The 17,636-nt window shown below is 42.3% G+C and overlaps 1 protein-coding gene and 1 long non-coding RNA gene across 5 annotated transcripts in view; one reads left to right on the top strand and one right to left on the bottom strand.

Annotated features, from left to right (window-relative positions):
* Positions 1-13,848, bottom strand: part of INTU (inturned planar cell polarity protein) — a 39,491-nt gene extending 25,643 nt beyond the window's left edge. For 3 of the 4 annotated variants that reach the window (XM_069012640.1, XM_069012641.1, XM_069012643.1), the window contains exons 1-2: positions 9,262-9,415; positions 4,957-5,543 (exon numbers count right to left, since the gene is read on the bottom strand). In XM_069012640.1, the coding sequence (XP_068868741.1) occupies positions 4,957-5,543; positions 9,262-9,410 (736 nt within the window). In that variant the 5' untranslated portion in view covers positions 9,411-9,415. Of the gene's footprint in view, positions 1-4,956; positions 5,544-9,261; positions 9,416-13,691 lie in introns of those variants that run through there. The other variant, XM_069012642.1, reaches the window with a different exon arrangement.
* LOC138109373 (uncharacterized) lies at positions 9,532-13,678 on the top strand. Its single transcript, XR_011150439.1, has 3 exons — positions 9,532-9,802; positions 9,891-10,139; positions 11,575-13,678. It is a non-coding gene; the product is annotated as an uncharacterized lncRNA (long non-coding RNA).
* Positions 13,849-17,636: the final 3,788 nt, after the last annotated feature.

Genomic DNA, 17,636 nt, shown 5'->3' with positions numbered 1-17,636 from the left:
GCAATTGTTTAAGTTGGTCTAACTCGATCATCTGCAGAATAAGTCAAATCATCCCAGACTAAAACATCACTGAATTACAGATATAGGGAGAAACATCAGAACAAAGTTCCACTCAGTTCCACTTTTAGAGACGCAGCGAGCCACTACAATAGAGGAAATGAATTTTCTTCAGGCAGCTCCAGGATATCATTCCTTAAGCCAACAAATTTATCTTTAGAAAAAATACATGTCCTTCTGAAAGAAAGTAGTTTAGATTATGTATTAGGAAGAAATTCTCCACTGTGATGGTGGTGAGGCCCTGGCACAGGTTGCCCAGAGAAACTGTGGCTGCCCATCCCTGGAAGTGTCCAAGGCCAGGTTGGATCGATCTAGTGTGGGGTTAGGACTAGATGATCTTAAACATCTCTTCCAATCCAAACTGTTCTATGAGTCTAGGATTCTCTTTAAGGAATGAAGTAAGCTTTACTCTGATCCCATTAAAATGAATGATCAAGCTTTTGAATTCTATTACTTACTGTGGAAAGATTCTCAGTTCACAAAGAAACTGCAAGACATCTATACATGTTCTCTGCACAGTGTTAAGCAGGACTGAATTGTACTTGAGTGATGAAACAAAAAGAGGCGAGGCAGGAATTTTTTCCTATTTTATTTGTTCTGTCTATCAATCTTCTCATCAGAAGAGACTTCTCCCATCCAGTCAGCAGCAGCTAAGACCAGTGTGTGTTGATCTCAAACACCCAGTCTGCACACGGCTGATGGAATTCTTCCTGCCTCTTTAAGGACAAAGTTTAGGAAAATCTTTGGCATTGCTGCCATCCCTAGAATGTTTATTTCAGGATTGCCTATCTCTTCGCCACTTGAGGCACAAGACTATGACTTCTGTTAACCATCCCTTCCCTAGAGATAAACCTGCATGCACCATTTCTAAAAGCAGATCTCCACTGCATTAAGCCCAGGGACACTGACTGGCAAGTGAACTCCACTTCCATACTGTGAAGGGAAGTGAACATTTTTTTTCTGAAATCATGAGAATCAAGTTGTTCACATGGGAGAGGATGGAGACAAAACACACTTTTGCCATGGAGTCCTGATATTTAGTTTCCTCCATTCTTGGTAATGACTTGGTGGGAGCACTTATAAAAGTTCCCATACGTCTTTCCAAAAAAGGCAAACTATGGAACGCATTCCTACTGAAGAAAAGACCAATTACTTGTTTTATACATTACCAGGCTGCTTTCATCCAAACCAATGCTGCTGTGCTTCAAGAGGAGATTGAGAGAACAAAAGCAACATCCCAAACATCCCAGTGAGCACACAGCAAAGCTTACACAAGCTCTGTTTCCATCTTGTGAGCCCAACATCCCTGCTTGGGAGAGTCTTTCCAACAAATACACCATCTACAGTAATTCCACATAAAAATCTCAAACTCTCACAGGATTTTGGTCCTTTCAAGGGCTTTTATTTCTGATAGGACTCTAAGGATATGGACCTTTCAAGGGAAGCTTGAACCAGCAGCCTGTAGCTTGTGCATACATGTTCAAAACTGGATTATTATAACCCATCTTTACCTTCATCCACAATTAATTCTTGTCAGTCGGGAGATTTCACATTTTTTTGACAATTGTACATACTGATAAAGCGAGAAGATTCATGCTGAGCTATTTGGTGATGAGAGCTGTAAGATACTTTCAAAGAGGATAACAACAGTACTCTCTGCTAGTGAAAAAAGCTTTGCTCTATTTACAGTGTCATTGGAATTCATTTTTTATTTTTACTATGGTAAAGATGATGCTCTTCAGCATTTACAAGAACTCTTCCCTGCCATGAATCCAAAAGGTTTCAATTTGAAGCGGGGTGGGAATCAAATTATAATGGCATTACCTATCACAACCCTTATTTGTCTGGATTTAAATGTGAGTATTTTGAGAAGCTTTTCCTCTTTGAAGATATGCTCAAAGTTTTCCACTGCAGACCAAGCTTTGTATAATGTTGCAAATTAACTTAAGCAAGGAAAATATTTTGCCAAAAATACAAAAGACCCTTAAAATGCACGAGATAGAAGCAACTGTATTTCATCTTAACCAAAATGAAAGTGGCAATGAGTTTAAAAATCAATGAGGGCTTTTCTGTTTTGAAAATTTAAGATGGATGCTGACCTGCTAAATATAAAAAGAAAAGATAGATGAACCGATAAGCAACACATGGATAGAGTGCCATCTTTCTAGAGTTACAAAGCAGCAGGGTTTTTTAGCTTGCAAAACTGCTGTATTTACTTTCATATGGTCAGCGCCTGCATTCCACTTGCTTAATAAAGTACAGCAACAAGACTTACGACTTCCATATGCAATCTTAAAAACAAAAAATTAAAGTGTATTGCACAAATAATAAACAGATGTTTTAAGTGTTCAAAGCTCTAAGGGATACACACTTCAAAACAAATAAGAAAAGCCACCTGAGGAAAGTGATTATTAAGGATGGGAAAAGAAGTTATTTCTACTAAAAATGTTGAAGCATAAACCACTTTGTGAGTCAAAATGAGTGCTGCAAACTGCTTACCAGGAAGACAACCAGATGTCATTTTAAAGCAGGTCTTTTTAAAGGAAAATATAGTTTGGATTTGCCTCACAAAAGACTACTACCAAGCTGGTCTGGACCACTGAAGGCCACTGAAATATTATAGAGCCAAACAAAAACAGGTTAATGTTCATGCGCATACAGGTCAATGAAGATGAACAAAGTTATAGCCAGAGCAGCCAGCAGGCATCGTGCTGTGCTGATCAGGTATTCCTCATTTGTGATGGCTTAAGAAGCTGCTCACTTTTGCACTAATTCTTCAGTTTTAGACTGACCACAAAAATGTCCTTCACTGGCTGTTCCACAATTCTCAACAGGACTCCAAAAACCTACTTTTATCAAGAAGAACTGAAAGGCAAAGTTCTATTGTTACTATTCTTGAACTTTGTTTCCAGCTCCTGGGAAGATCTGAGGAGCTATCTATTTGCTTCTAAACCAGGCTTTGGGTGTACAACATAGCTATGCCATTCTGTGATGTGCTGTACAGAACCAGTAAACCAGACAGATTTTTGACAAGAACAGGAATTTTTTCCTGTATATTCTTTATGCAGACAACACTGAAATCTGAACATCTAATTTATGCAAAGCATCTCTATTTCTAGACACCACGTAAAAATTCCACAGTACTCAGCTTCACTATAGATATATAATTTGAAAGTATTTTTACATGAAAATTATATATTTTCCACTGTTGGCACTGAATACAGCTCATTTTCCCATTTAAGAGTTGAATAACCCCAGTATGCTTAAAACTATTTCAGTTTCAATGTGCAAAAAAACAAGGCAAGGGTTGATGATAGCCTAGGACATATTAAAGTGCAAGACTCTTCTTAGATCAAGCTAAATGCTCTTCTCTTTGAAACAAACAAAAAACCCCCAGAGTTTTTGTCCTCACTAGCTCTGGGAAGCATTAAGTGCAGCAGATGAAATTCTATCTCTGGTTAGGTCAGCTTGATCTCCTGGATCTGGTACTTGCCTACGCTGTTCTGACTTCACACCTGCTCTCACAAAACTCTTATATACAAATCTGTGTCCCAAAATTAACTTACAGGTTACAAACACCCACTTGTACACTAATGAGATTTAATACCATTAAGCAGATCAAGTTGAAACTCGCTCTCTCCTCCCTCTCAGCCGACATCCCCCACTTCCTGACTAATCAGTTCTTGCTGGTAAAATTTGAAAGTTGTCCAATTTTCCCTCTGGAGTATTCTTTAGCATCTCTACCAAAAACACGTGCTGGAACAATCAGCCAGTCAAAGCACGATGTGCCTTGTTACATACACAACACTGGAATTTCAAAAGCACTCATGCTGACTTTGTGGGATTTGAGCTACTATAGCATTAAGATTTTTAATGATCTCCTAACCAACATCACATCTTTGCTCTCCCACTCTGTGAGCAACCAGCTTCAAGGATAATTATGTAATCTTTCACCCTTTACAGATGTGGCCTGGTTGTCTCACATTTACTGTCTCTGAAGTTGATGTCTGTGAGTGCCAAGTTTTTGGTGGCCTCCATGTTGGGAGTGGGAGTATTTCTGCTCCCTCATTGCCCCTCACAGCAGTTCATTCCCTCCATTATTCACATTTGGGTGCTTGTCAGACCTTCTATGACCCAAGTTTAACTTACTACACCAGCAAAATACTAGACAGCCAATTTCTCTTCTGGGTTAGTTTCCTGCCAGGTTGTTTCATCAGCTCATGGAAGTGTCCAAGCAGCCAAACCAACACAAAGGCTGTACTGGCTCACTGCCTCCCCAAACTGCAGCCCTGCGATGGATTTGGAGCCTCCCAAAATCTAAACTACTGAGGAAGCTGCTGTTAGGCTAAACAGAAAAATAACCAAACAAGGCTGTGCAGAAAGTTTGTAGCATATGAATGGATCTTACTCGGTATTTTTTTTCCTCATTTTTATGGCACTAAATCAATTTAAAGCATATATATAGTAAAGCTTTTTATCTAAGGGGGATGCTGTGGAAAAGAACAAAATCTAAATAGAGTATCTGGCAGACTACACGTTTTCTCCAGTCCCACCTTATCTACTGAGCAAATCCTCAGTTAAAATCCTAAATTAAAGGTGGTGGGGGGGTATTTCTTGCTCCAAGCTGCTCAGTCTCTGAACACTAAGGCATGGTCATCTCCTTACTGTATTAACACCTTCTAGGTTACGCCACACGTTCTTAAAACCAATAATGCAGTAAAACTGACTAGGCAACAAAACATCAGATGCAATGACACGGATTTAAAATAATCCCTCGAGAACTGATGTAATTGCTTATGTCTCAGGAATATTCAAGTCAGCTGCCTCTAACAGCAAAAACCCCATAAATCTTCATGCTAAAGAAGAGTGTAGAAGTTAACTATTCCTTCAGTTACTTACCAATCAGGATTTGACCTGTTTTCATTGCAGAACTACCTGGCACCAAGCCATGTACCACAAGCTTCTCTTCACTGACTCCTCTGGTGGCTTTATCCCTCCTGCCTTGTTTTTCTACTCTTCTGCTGCTCCATGAAGACTGATGGACAATCCCTACTAAGGCCTCCAGCAGCCTCTGCTGCTCTTCTTCCCCAGCACTGTAGAGTTTTCTGGGATTTACATAAACAGACACATCTTTGTACTTTGGCTGAACAGTGACACCCATCTTCTGAGCAGACTGGTGTTTCAATATGGAAGTAGGACCAGTGGGGTGCACACTGCAGCTTCCACTGCCTTTCTTACCAGAACGCTTTGGTAAAAGACTCTTCTTTTTTAGCATTTTGGTCCATTTCTTCAGTTCATACTTTCTTTCCTTTCGTGATCCCTCTTGAATAATTTCAGCTTCATTTTCACGAAACCTGACGTGATTCACTGCTGGCATTTCTGGACAGCTGTTCTGAAGCAGAATTTCTTCTTCGCTTTCACTTAGTTCTAAATAAAATAATTCCCCATTTTTCTGCACACTATCCAACCATTCAGGCTCAAGGTCACTGGAAAAGAAAGAAGAATGATCAGTGAGCTCTGATAAGCAAGATCACTGTGCAAGTGACATCTGATTATTTTAAGTAGGGAGGGGACAGAGCGCAAAGGTTAAATTAAAAAAAAAAAGGAAAAAAAATAGTTGCCTCCTGAACATTGAAAGCTCAGCTGCTTTAAGTCTGCCATGAAGGTTAGAACTTGTTTTAGATAAATGATGGATATGGCAAGGAAAAACATCCCTCTCATATGTTAAAATAGCTTCTTCAAATGCCTTAGAGGAAAATATCCACTGCAAAAAGCAGTAGTCTCTTTTCAGAAAACAAACAACATTTCTTTCACATGAAACTTTTAATTAGTAATTACATTCATGTGCACAATGGGACTTTCCCTTAAGAGAAAAAATTACATCCTATTTGTTCTCTCCCATTATTTTTTCCCTTATGCATTTGTAATATAATCACAGCACGATTTTTGAGGTGGTCCTGTGCAGAGCCTGGAGACAGACTTGTTTATCCTTGTGGGCCCCTTCTAACTCAGGATATTCTGCAATGCTATGGGAAGACAGATTGTAGTGTCAGCCCTTTGGAAAGAGAAGATTAACATCTAAAAATCACTTAAATTTAACATTAAAAAAATACCCCAAATAATCTAAGATGAAATCTAGGTAACAGTTTTTAAACGCCAAGTTCCACATAGCACATGCCAGCTTCCAGGCAGAAATACACACTAAAAATGTAAAGAGGCACCACTGCTATTGAAACAGATCTGGCAGCTGGAGTGGATCACCCAAAGGCAAGAGCAAGACACTGCTGCAAAGCAGCTCCAGGATGTGTTAACAGAAGCATCATCAGCACAGTGCAAAAAATTCTTTGTCCTAATTTGGCAACGCTGATGTGTTAGCTATGTCCAGTTTTGGGTAATAAGTTTTAAGAAAGATGTAATAACTGGAACATAGCCAGAGCAAAGAGACAAATACTAAGTAGCCTACAAACACATTTTAAAGGGAAGGAGACTGGACGAATCATACTCTTTTGGCTGAGAAAAAAAAAAACAACCAAAAAATGCCTGCTGAGAGGCAACAGACCAAATGAACCTCAAGGTGAAGTTTAGAATGTTACTTCAGATGGATGAGGACCAATAATGGCCAAAGTAAGAAGAGTACTCAGAGGTTCAATTATCTGGGATGTTCTGTATGGAAGATTTTCAGGAACAGACAAGACCAATTAATTCTTCCTGACTAGATGACAAAGGCCTTGCTGTTTCATAAAAATCATAAAAGGAAAAACAAGAATGGAGATTTAAATCATAATTACTATAATTGTTTAAAGTTAACACGCATTCATACATTTTACACTAGAAGTAATTTTACTGAATAAAGAGCGCTGATTTTGTTTAAAGCTAGCACTAAATAATTCAAATAGAACACTACATTGAAAACACAGATAAATGATAAAGCTTCAAAGTTTAGCTGAACAGAGAACATTATAAAAAGACACTGCACCAGAGCACCTTCAAGGCTCAATGAGAGGATCTGGCTGGCCCAACAATACAGAGAACACTGGCATTACTCTCTTTCTGGAGGCCCAGCTACTCTATGGATGTTGCAGACAGGAAGAAGCATCACCTACCTCCTCTGCATTTATTAGCTTTTTTTCCCAAACAGATAGTTTAAAAGAAGAACCACCACTTGTGATAATCTGGCTATACCTGATGGTCAGGGATAAACCCAAGTGTGCAATTTCTGCCAAGTCTTACTCAGAATCTTGAGTTCTTACTCAAGAAAGTATCAGAATGCTAACAAAACCTAAAGGCTGTCAAGGCCACACATTATCTGATCCAACATCTCTCAGAAGGTGGTAGGCAAGAAATAACATGACAACAGTTTTTCCTTGGTTTATTTTTTAAGGGGTACTACATTTTGGCATATGTGAGCAAAATCAGGCAAAACCAAAAAAAAATCAAACAACCCCACCCCCTCAAGCCCCCAAGCCAACCAACACCAGTACTCTCCCCCCGCCCCCAAAAAACCCAAACAAAAAAGAAAACACAAGAAATTCACAAAGAAACAACATCTGAATTAGCAGAAACTCCTGTGATGTATGATACCATTTTTATTCCCTCTTTAAAAGAGGCCATGATTTTTGGAAAAGCTGCTTCTTCTCTGGGGTAGATGTCAAAATTTCAGCCTGGATGTCAGTTCATACACTCATGTTCTCCAGCTTTGTTGTCTGTTTTTATTAGAACAATATGGACCAAGGGAAAAAAAAAATGGTGTGGGCATGTGTTTACTCTGGTTACCCAAACAGAGCAACACCAGAGAGAAGTCAAGAAGGAACTGTAGTGTAAAGAAACTCTCACTTTCCCAATAAAGAGCCATACAGATATCTGGAAAAGCAAAGTCTGAACCAATAAGTCTGCACCTAGGATGAGAGGCTTTTTTCCCCCTAATGCTGTAGCATCACAATAGATTTAAACCAAGAAAGGAAAGAAAAAAAGAAAAGAAGAAAGAAAAATCTCATTTTTATCTCTTTTCCCCTGTGTTGAAACAAGTGCTTACACAATAACCTCAACTTGCCTCTAGGACTGGAAGCTTCAGTCAAGGGAGCTAAAAAACCTGAAGGCCTGCACTTCCCTAAGAGTAGTTTCACTGATCCCACACAGGTATTTCCACTTTGGAACAAATGTCTGAAAAACTGGGCTGATTGAAATTTTCCATTTATGGAAGAAAGATATATTAGAAAGAAAGGATCCAAGTTCTGCTGGATAAATTGTTATACAGATAAATTATTGAAAGTATTACACATATTATTACAAGTATTAGACATGTGTTATGTGCCGGAAATTGTGGAAGACAGCTTTATTCCCTGAATGTATATAAAGAATGCCACTAAAAAGGCATTTTAGATGAAAGACTTGGAAAAGGAAAAATCCCAAACACACAAAATACAAAAACACATGGCTTCAAGCTGAAATGCTACAGTTGTCTTCTGGCTTATAAATACAGGAATAAAGTAAGGTAGATGTATTTACAACAGCTTTGTCCCTGAGCCAGAGTTACAGGGCTACTACAAACTAAAGTACACTTGAACACACTTCTAAATTCTCCCATTTGAATACTTTTTGTCCTCCACTGCATGGCACGATGAAAAGAACATGCCGAATGAAATGTCATTGATTAGACCCTGAAACACACATTTTAAGTGTCAAGTAGAGTTCTTTTAATGCACGGAACCAAGTAAATTTTGTAAGTTTAGTAAGTTTTAATTTCACCCAAATTAAAATAACATGTACATATGTTTAAACCCTGGAGGTTACATTTATCACTTTAAAATTACGTATTAGTATTACAGAATTATCCTCTGTCGTAGTATTTCCCAAAAGACAGGACACTAAAAGAGGAAGACTACACCTTTCTTGCTAAAGCATGTGCCAAGTCCCTCCTTCCGCTCTGCTTCCCAGCTCGTGTCCAGCTGGGATACAGGACTCAGTGCAAGGACTGCCCGCAACTGAACCCACGCCGCGTTACCGTCAGGGCTCTGCAGAGAGACTCTGTCAGGAAGCTCCCACCGTTCACTGCTCCCACAGCCAGCCCCGCACCGCGGCATCCACAGCGCCGAGGGGCTCCCACCGCCTCCCGGCGGCCTGCGCTGCGCAGGAGCGGCGCGACGCCGGGGAAGCCCCCGGCCACCGCGAGCCACCGCGGCTCGCCCTTCCCGGCCCCGCCCTTACTCGGAGCTCGCAGACAGCGAGGAGCCGCAGGAGCCGGAGGAGCCGCAGGAGCCGCTCTCGCTGCCGGTGCCCGCGGGCTCAGCGCCTTCTCCGCTGCCCGGCTCCATCCCGTCAGCAGCGCCGCTCCCGCCAGGCCCCGCGGACGCCATGACAGCCGCGCGCCCGGCGGCGCACGTGACGCGCGCCGAGCCCTCCCATTGGCCGGGGCCCCGCGCGCCATGGAGACGGCGGGAAGCGCGAGGGCCCGGCCGCGAGCGGCTGCGGCGCGGCCCCGCCGCGCTGGGGGCAAAGCGCGCTCTGCAATGGGCATTTCCCTGTGCCCAGCCTAGCCCGGCCCCCGAACGTCCTTCTGTGGCTTAGCAGGAACACATAGTGCAGAACCTGATTTATTTAGTTGTCTGATTCCACGGTCCCAGTACCAGTCCCATAAAAGACACCGTTAGTGAAACTCGAGAGTCCTGCGGTGAGGCTCAGAGCATTGTAACCAAACACTGATCCGGAGGGGCAAAGACGAGGTAAAAAGTGATTCTCGGGTCAACTGGTAAGCAATGGCATGCCTCTGTGCTTTATTTTATGTGCTATTATGTAAATTTAATGAGCTGTGAGAAATTAAAGTAGCTTCTCCTTAGGTTTGTCAGGAGAGTGGTGTGGCTCAGGAGAAGCAAGGATGTGACAGACCCGAAGAAGTACCTTAAAACAGCCTATGCAGTCTACACGTGTAAAATCACGCTCAGTCAAGGGAGAGACAAAAAAACCCCTAAACCCCTACTCGGTTTTCAGGATTTAAATTATTCGTATCCATGAAAAACAAGACCTATGGCAGCCCTGCAGACAACTTGCTGTGTAGCTGTGTCAGTAAACCCATCAGGACACACATGGTGAGTGGGGAAAGGGATGGAGAGTAATTGCTGGAGCATGTTTAATGCGCTGGATTTAATCTCTGCTCAGTGGGATATTTGCACAGCTTCAGCAGTGAGGTTTTATAGCGCTGGAACACTATGTAGGGGTGACAGAATCCTGGTATGAAATTCCTGTACTTGAAACTGCTTTAGGGAAGAGTTTATTAGTAAGTGTGATTTAAAGTGAATTAACAGACAGAAATGTTTTGGACTCACATCCATGTGATTAAGGCTTCAACTGGAGTAAAAATACCTATGTTAAAAACTGTGGCCATTCTGAAGTCCCTGTACAAGACCTGATTTTACAGATAAATTACTGTTGCACAGAATACAAACCTATCCAGGGGGGGAGATAGAACCATTTCCTATCTAAAGAGAAAAAGTTTGTTCTACTGTGGTTTCATTTAGAAGTAGGTGAGATACACTGTCCCGCCCTTCCTAATTATGCTTACATTTGCAAGCACTTTTAATACACCGAGCACCACAGTGAAGTGTTTCTGTGGAGAAGTGATAGTCAATGCCAGATGGTCCTGCGTTAGTTAAATTTCACTGAGTTCAAGAGCTGGTTAATTGGTTCCAGTTGTTTGTTCACTAAGTGAGAAATACAGGCTCTCTCTCAAGGAGGCAGTGGTCTTACACCACTTGCTATTTTATAGGAGTAGCATATTATGAATGGAAGGATGATGGAAGGCTTTGGTCCTCAGAGAGGAGTAGCTGGGAGCCACCTAAATGCTTTGCTGAAATGAATGTGGAATTTTTGCTGCTGTGAGAACAATTGAAGATTGCAGCATGTATCTCACACAGCAGGATCTTATTTTAGTGAAGACACAGATTTTCCCACACAATCCCTCTTGAGAGGAAAGCCTCTCATTTCTTGGGCATAAATATTAGGAAGAGATTTGAAATAATTTGTCTTCTGGCAGACACTTTACACTTAGTCCAAGTAGCTGGGGCTGATGCTCCTCACTAAGGAATCCATGAGCCTTCTATGCTAAATTGCTGTTTTTAACATGCAGATGGGGAAACTCTGCCAGGGGGCATCACTGGTATCAATAGCACTGCTCACCCTCACTGGACAACTGGTTAATGAGCACTTAGGAGTGGATAATTAAAGCCTGAAGGTTGTTCTGATTAGCTGTTCCTGCAAAGAACTAAATCCATGTGTGGAAATTTATTTCCTGAACAAGAGTTTCTTGTTACCTTCTTTTGGCTTAACCTGTTTCAAAAGCTGCTGTGCTTTAAAAATAACAGTCTGCCTTGATCCATTCAGAAGTCGACTGAAGTTAAAAGAAGACAGGGTATAGGACACAGTGGTTCCATACTTCAAATTTCAGCTCTTCATTAGTAATAAAGAGGCAAGAAGGCCCTAAGTGACTTGTTATTGTTTCATTTTTTCCTTTCTGCTTGTTTTCAGATCAGTTAATATTTCCAGGAAGGCCCTACCAACAACTGGACAGACGTAAATGATACACTGCAGATAAAACATGATACGTTATAAGCAGATAAAACTAAGAGGAAAATTGTTTCATCTTTGTTTATCAGTTCTATTTCTTGTTAACACCTGTTTTACTGAAAGAAAAACGTAACAAAAAATATGAGTGACATTATATTTCATCTATTGATTCCTATTTTTTTAAATTTCTCCAGTGCACAGCATGAGCAAAATATGTCAGAAATAATTCCCTCTTTTTTAAAGAATAATGACAACAACACAACTTGCCCCTGCCCTGTAAAGTCTTTCTTAAAGGACAAAACACATATTTCACAAGGATTCCTTAATAGTTAAGATTTTTTGATTACAAGGTTTCCATAAAACCGTTTAAGACTGTGGTTACAGAACCTTCTGTTCACAACTTCTCTGACAGGACTGCGTAGAGACCATCCACAGCAAAGCAGCATGAATTGAAGAGTGACCCTGGGCTGTCAGTGTAATTGGGATATTTACATATAAACATCCACGGAGGATGAAGGCTACCTCTGGGACCAAAGGAACAGAAATTTTGTGAGCAAACTCTCCAGTCCTCAATAAATAAAATAGACTCTTCTTTCTGACTTCGTATGCTTTCTGTATCAACTCTGATCACAGAAGGTATTTTAGAAGAACACAAAACCAACAGGAAGACAGCCGTGAAGAATCTGGGAAGAGCAGCACAACCCATCTCATCCTTTTGAACAACACTCTTACAGAGTTAAGAGTTCTCTCTAGAATGAAAAGCAGCTGTAATTTTCCATTTATGTTCTACTGCTTTTACTTCACCTTAAATCTTTTAAATGCTTTTTTTCAGGATCACCTGCTATGCATAGCAGGCATGTCAGGCATGAAAGAAAACTATTATTTGCAGTCAGGCAACATGCAAATGTTTCAAGCATGAGTAGCCTTATTCCACTTAGAATATATTAATATAAGCAATACCGTGGGGCAGCATGTTTTAATCCGGCTCTGAAATTTTCTGTGAAGTCACTGAAAGTCCATGGGCAGGGTTTCAGAGGGTCTGTCTGCATGTGAGCACATTTACTGTGCATAAAGCAGCCTCAGAGTGCCATGCCGGAGCAGGCTGATTCCAGCGCGCCCTCCTTGCTGTGCTCTGTGTTTTCCTCCCCAGTGCTCACAGGAATGGATTTCACACGGCTGTTCGTCTGACGCCTCGAGCTGGAGTTAATCACTTGTTAGTTTCCATAGCAAGAGCTGCTTGGAGCTGGCACTGGAAGTGCCCGTGTGCTTTTTCTGTGCAGCTGGAAATTAACCAGCGTGGCTGAGAAACAGGAAGCGGACACTTAACAGAACTGGAGATGAGCTTCTCTTGGATTCTGCTGAATGGGATGCGTTTTTCTTTGTAAAGTTTCTGCGGCTCTCAGCTAGCGCATGGAAAAAGCCATTAAGGGTGACTTTCAAAGTCAAGCACGGGCCTGTTGGGCAAGATTTTATTGTCGAGATGTCTTTGTGGGGGGATACGGTGGAAAATCGCACATTAGGGATGGTAAATGCAGGAGGAAAAGCCGCTGCTTCTCGTACAGTGTGCCTCCTGTACATCCACTGAAGAATTTTTTCCCATCCCTCTTGGATCTGTGCGAGTTACAATACATTTTTCCCTCCCCTTAAAGAAGGGTTCAAAACACTTATGGCATGGATGCAACAGCATCAATTCGTATCACGGTGTCTCAGCACGTTTCTCTGCACATGCAGGAGTCCCAGGCGTAGCGCCGTAGCTTCCCTCACCTGCACGCCCTCCCCTTCTCCAGGAAGGAGGGGAGGAAACCCGCCGGCAGCCGCCCCTTCCCTTCCCTTGCCATGCACACCGGGGCAGCCCCGGCTCCCGCCGCCCCCTGCCCGGGCGGCAGGACGCGGCCCCTCGCCCTTCCTGCCGCCACGGCGAAAGGGGAGCTCGCCGGGGAGCCGGCGGCTCCGCTGTGCCTCCGCCCGCCGGCTCCTGCCCCGCGTCTCCCAGGGCCGCCGGAGCCTCCCGATGTCGGGAAGCGATCTCGGGCAGCCGCCCCCCGCCGCAGCGGCCGCTCCCCGTCCCCGCCACTGACCTGTGCAGCAGGACGCTCTGCACCGAGTCCAGGTCCTCCAGGTTCCTGGTGACGGGCCGCGGGATGCTGTACCTGCCCGCCCCGAACATCGCCCGGCCCGCGGCACCGGGACTGCGGGCGGCCGCGGGCAGGTGGGAGCCCTTCAGCCCCTCAGCCCGCCCGTCCCCGCCGCGTTGCCCGCCCGCTCGCCCGCCCGCCCGCTCCCGGGGCCCAGCGGCGCCGCGCCGCGGGGCGCGGGGGAAGCGCGCCCTGCGCAGCCGGGGAGAGCGCGGCTGGTCTTGCAGGGATTGCGCTCTTACACGGTGGTGTTTCTCTCAGGCACTTGCAAACCGTGAAAACCCAAGTTTTTCCTATCTTTTTCCCCAAGTCTTTCCTATCTGCAGCCGTAGATTTTATTTATTTTTTTCTTTCCCCCAGAGCTCCCGCTATGTGAGACAATAGTTTTCCCCCATGTATTTTCCTGCTGGCAAAGATAATGCATTGCCCAGTTGATCCTCTTTCCTTAAGTAATAATATGAATAATTGCCAATCCCACAAAATCCAATCCGGTCTTTGGTTCCCTCTTTCACAAAACAATAGTTACAGGGCGCTCCAGATGATCACAGGACTCCTTACTGGGTTCCTATCTGCAAAATTCTGATGCAGTATATTGAATGAAGAGCGATATGGATGTATAAAAGCAGTGTGACCCATATCTTCACCGTTTTTATTTCTTACCCATGAACTGCGATAATTTATTTTCTCTGCTCCCTTTTATGAGATCAGTTTTCTCTAATGATGAGAATTTTTCAAGACGTGGTCCTCTCCTTCAGGTTCTCTCCGAAGGGTGACATAAGATCAACAGCTAATAAAGTCTTGAAATCTGTTATTAAAAGCACCAGCTTTAGTTTCCCTCAGACATTGTGCCTGAGGTAATTATAGCAGCACAGCAATGCAATAGTCTCCCAGAAAGACCATAAGAGGAGGACCACTGGCATGATACACAATAGATAGCAAACTGGAAACCACTGAATATTTTAGCACCCAACTCTGTGGGATGGTGGCCACTACATGGAGCAAAAGTTTCAGCCTTTTTGAAGATTTTGGCTTGAGTAGATGGTGGCAACAGCTCAATTTGGAGAGGGTGAGTGCAGAATTACAGTGAGTCTGTGGCTAGGATTCTCACCAAGTAGTGTAACTCGAATATTTAGGTGTCTTAACATTTTTCCTTTTCTTAAAATTTTGTTTTCTTTTTTTCTTTGATACCATCATGAAATTTTAAGAGAAGGACAATCCCCTCTGAATCCTACTCCTGTAAAAGATGTGGAACCACCATCATCCATTGAGGTGAGCAACAGCAGCATGAGTAACAATTATGACCATAAAACCTTTGTCATGATTTTTGACACCAAGGTGCCAGGGAAGCTGAAGGTACACCAGAATTTTGTGTCTAAGTAGCAGTGACTGGAGGAGTTTGATATGTACAGTATCAAAATCAGCATAAAGCTTCCACAGTGGGCACTGAGCAAAGAGCTTTTTGCAATGCCCACATCTTGATTTCAGGAAGCTGATGGAAAATTTGTGGTGGTTATGTCACCATTGCCTTGGAAAAACACTCAGGCACCATCTGTATTTCTAGGTGACTGCATCAGTGAGCAGTGTGTGATCTGAAGCTTACAATATTTCATGTAGAAAGGTTCCTGGAGGTGCAGATCAGATGACAAGGTGAGAATTTTTCCTCCTGTTCACAGCTATAGCTACTTTTCTTCCCAGTGTGTCTGCTATGGTAAACGAGCCCTGAAAATGTGGGGGAGAGACAAGACAGGTCATTTTAAGCAATTTGTTCACTCTTGTCTACAAGCTGAATAAAAATTTTAAAAAGGCAAAGATTGGCTGAGGATGCTTAAGGTAGCACTGATCAATCAAAAAATATGTGTACTTCCTCTTTGATGTAATCAGCTTTTGGCAGCTGATCATATGACAGCAGCATGATTAGGAACCAGAGCACTGTATTTTCCTCAAGCAAATGAGAGGCAAGAGTCCTACATATGCATACTGAGGCTGTACATTTTAGGCTAGAATGTCATGTAGATCTGGAACTTGGGCAGCTTATCTGGCCTGCTAGGTTCCCATTGGGCCAGTACAGTGTGGTTTTCAGAATAACATTATGCAACAGCAGCAGAGCAAAAGGCTGCAGAGACTTGGCTGTATTTTTTTTTCACCCTTTGTACCATTTTTATGCCCTGAGGGAGCAGAGATGTTTAATTTGTACACAACAGGGGTGTGTTTTCCCAGTTCACTTAGGACACAAACCCCACAGCTGGGCCTGGAATTTGATGGTAGAAAATAGCAAAACCCCCAAGCATTACCATCAAAGTCACCCTGTGTGTCCAGAAGGCCTTTCCAAGATCCTTGTGAGCTTTTCTTTTTCCCTGGGTTCCTTCTCACTGGGCGACCATTTTTTGTGTGCTTCTTAAACTACTGACCTAATGCTGAATTTATGGTAATATCATCTGCTAGTAGTATTTTACTGTTACATGGGTTTAAAATTGATTGTGAAGTTCTTTATTAGAATTGCTTCCAACTCAGCAAAACTGGAACATGTAAATATAAGTATAGAGACCCTCAAACTGTGCCAAAATGAGAGAAGGTGACTTAGATTTTGGGTAGCTTATGAAATGGCAGCTCCTGAAGCACCACACTGCTGATAAGCAGGCCAAATTACTAATTTTAAAATCAAATAGAATGTTTTCCTAATTATGAGTTACAACTTCTACCACATTTAGTGTACCTAGACTCAATACTTATGGGTGATGCAACTGGAAAATGAAAGAGGAGCAGAAAGTCAAAAGTTATACAGTGGATACTTTCAGAGACCTGTATTTTTTCCTGAATATATTTACATTACCTTAGTTGCACATAAGTTTCTAAAGTTAAAAGACAGGGGTGTGAGCTAGCATTAATCCTGTAACAATTTCTGCAGATACCCCAGCCTTTGACATTTACAGGAATTACTTTATTGAGTTTTATAGATTGAAGTTTCACTAAAATACAAAGTGCAATTTCATTGTATTTTCTGCAAGGTTTTAGGCCATGAAAAAAAGAAGGTCACTATTCCATTTGAAGTTTGTCAGCTCATGTATTTGTACATGAATGAGAACATGGTACTACAGAACATTGTCCTGAATCCAATGAAATATGTACAGTTGGAGAAAGATTATAAAATTCTGCAATGCTGAGAAAATGAAACCACTAGGGATTGGGGAAGGAGGAAATCCAACCAGTTGAAACACACAGAAATGACAACAACAGAGAGTTTTAAGAGACACCCTGCCTACAAAATAACTATAGCATGCCTGGGTTCCCCTTCTGTTTGTGGCACTTTTGCTGCCAGCTGAACTGCCGTATGAAAACCCGTCTGCTTTGTTACAGAACAATTCTGGTCTTGCTGATGTAAAAGGAAAAAAAAACCAACAAAATATTATGATGCTGTGTTTATGACATACTCCTCTTTCTGAAATTATACTGTGTTTTTTTCTCCAGCAGATGTTAGGCTCTAATAGATTATGCAGCTATTTCCTATGCTGACAAGGTCAGAAATTTTGGAAAAGACTAAAAGGGGTAGTAAAGCTACTTTTCCTGTATTTGAATACTTTTGATCTCCTTGACTTGCCTGGTGGGTTTTAGCATGCCCAGGGATCAAAGATTAATCAGCATTTATGGACTGCACAAGGTGGAAATCAGCTTATTATTTCATATGTATGACGTGCCATTTATGTCACGAGTCATGAGGTATTGGCACATGGGGAGAGTTGGAATGTTTTGGGAGAGACTTCATTCCTTCAACTGAAGGAAAAAAATCCTTCTTGTTTTTTCTGTTTGATCATACCTATGACTAAGGGACACTGTACCTTACTGTTTTCAGTTCCCAAAGCAAGGGCCATGGCAAATGGTTGTTAGGGTACA

The sequence above is a fragment of the Aphelocoma coerulescens genome, chromosome 4, assembly GCF_041296385.1.
Source record: "Aphelocoma coerulescens isolate FSJ_1873_10779 chromosome 4, UR_Acoe_1.0, whole genome shotgun sequence".
Taxonomy (NCBI): domain Eukaryota; kingdom Metazoa; phylum Chordata; class Aves; order Passeriformes; family Corvidae; genus Aphelocoma; species Aphelocoma coerulescens.
Note: the sequence above shows the minus strand (reverse complement) of the source record. Positions and strands in the feature narration are given on the sequence as shown.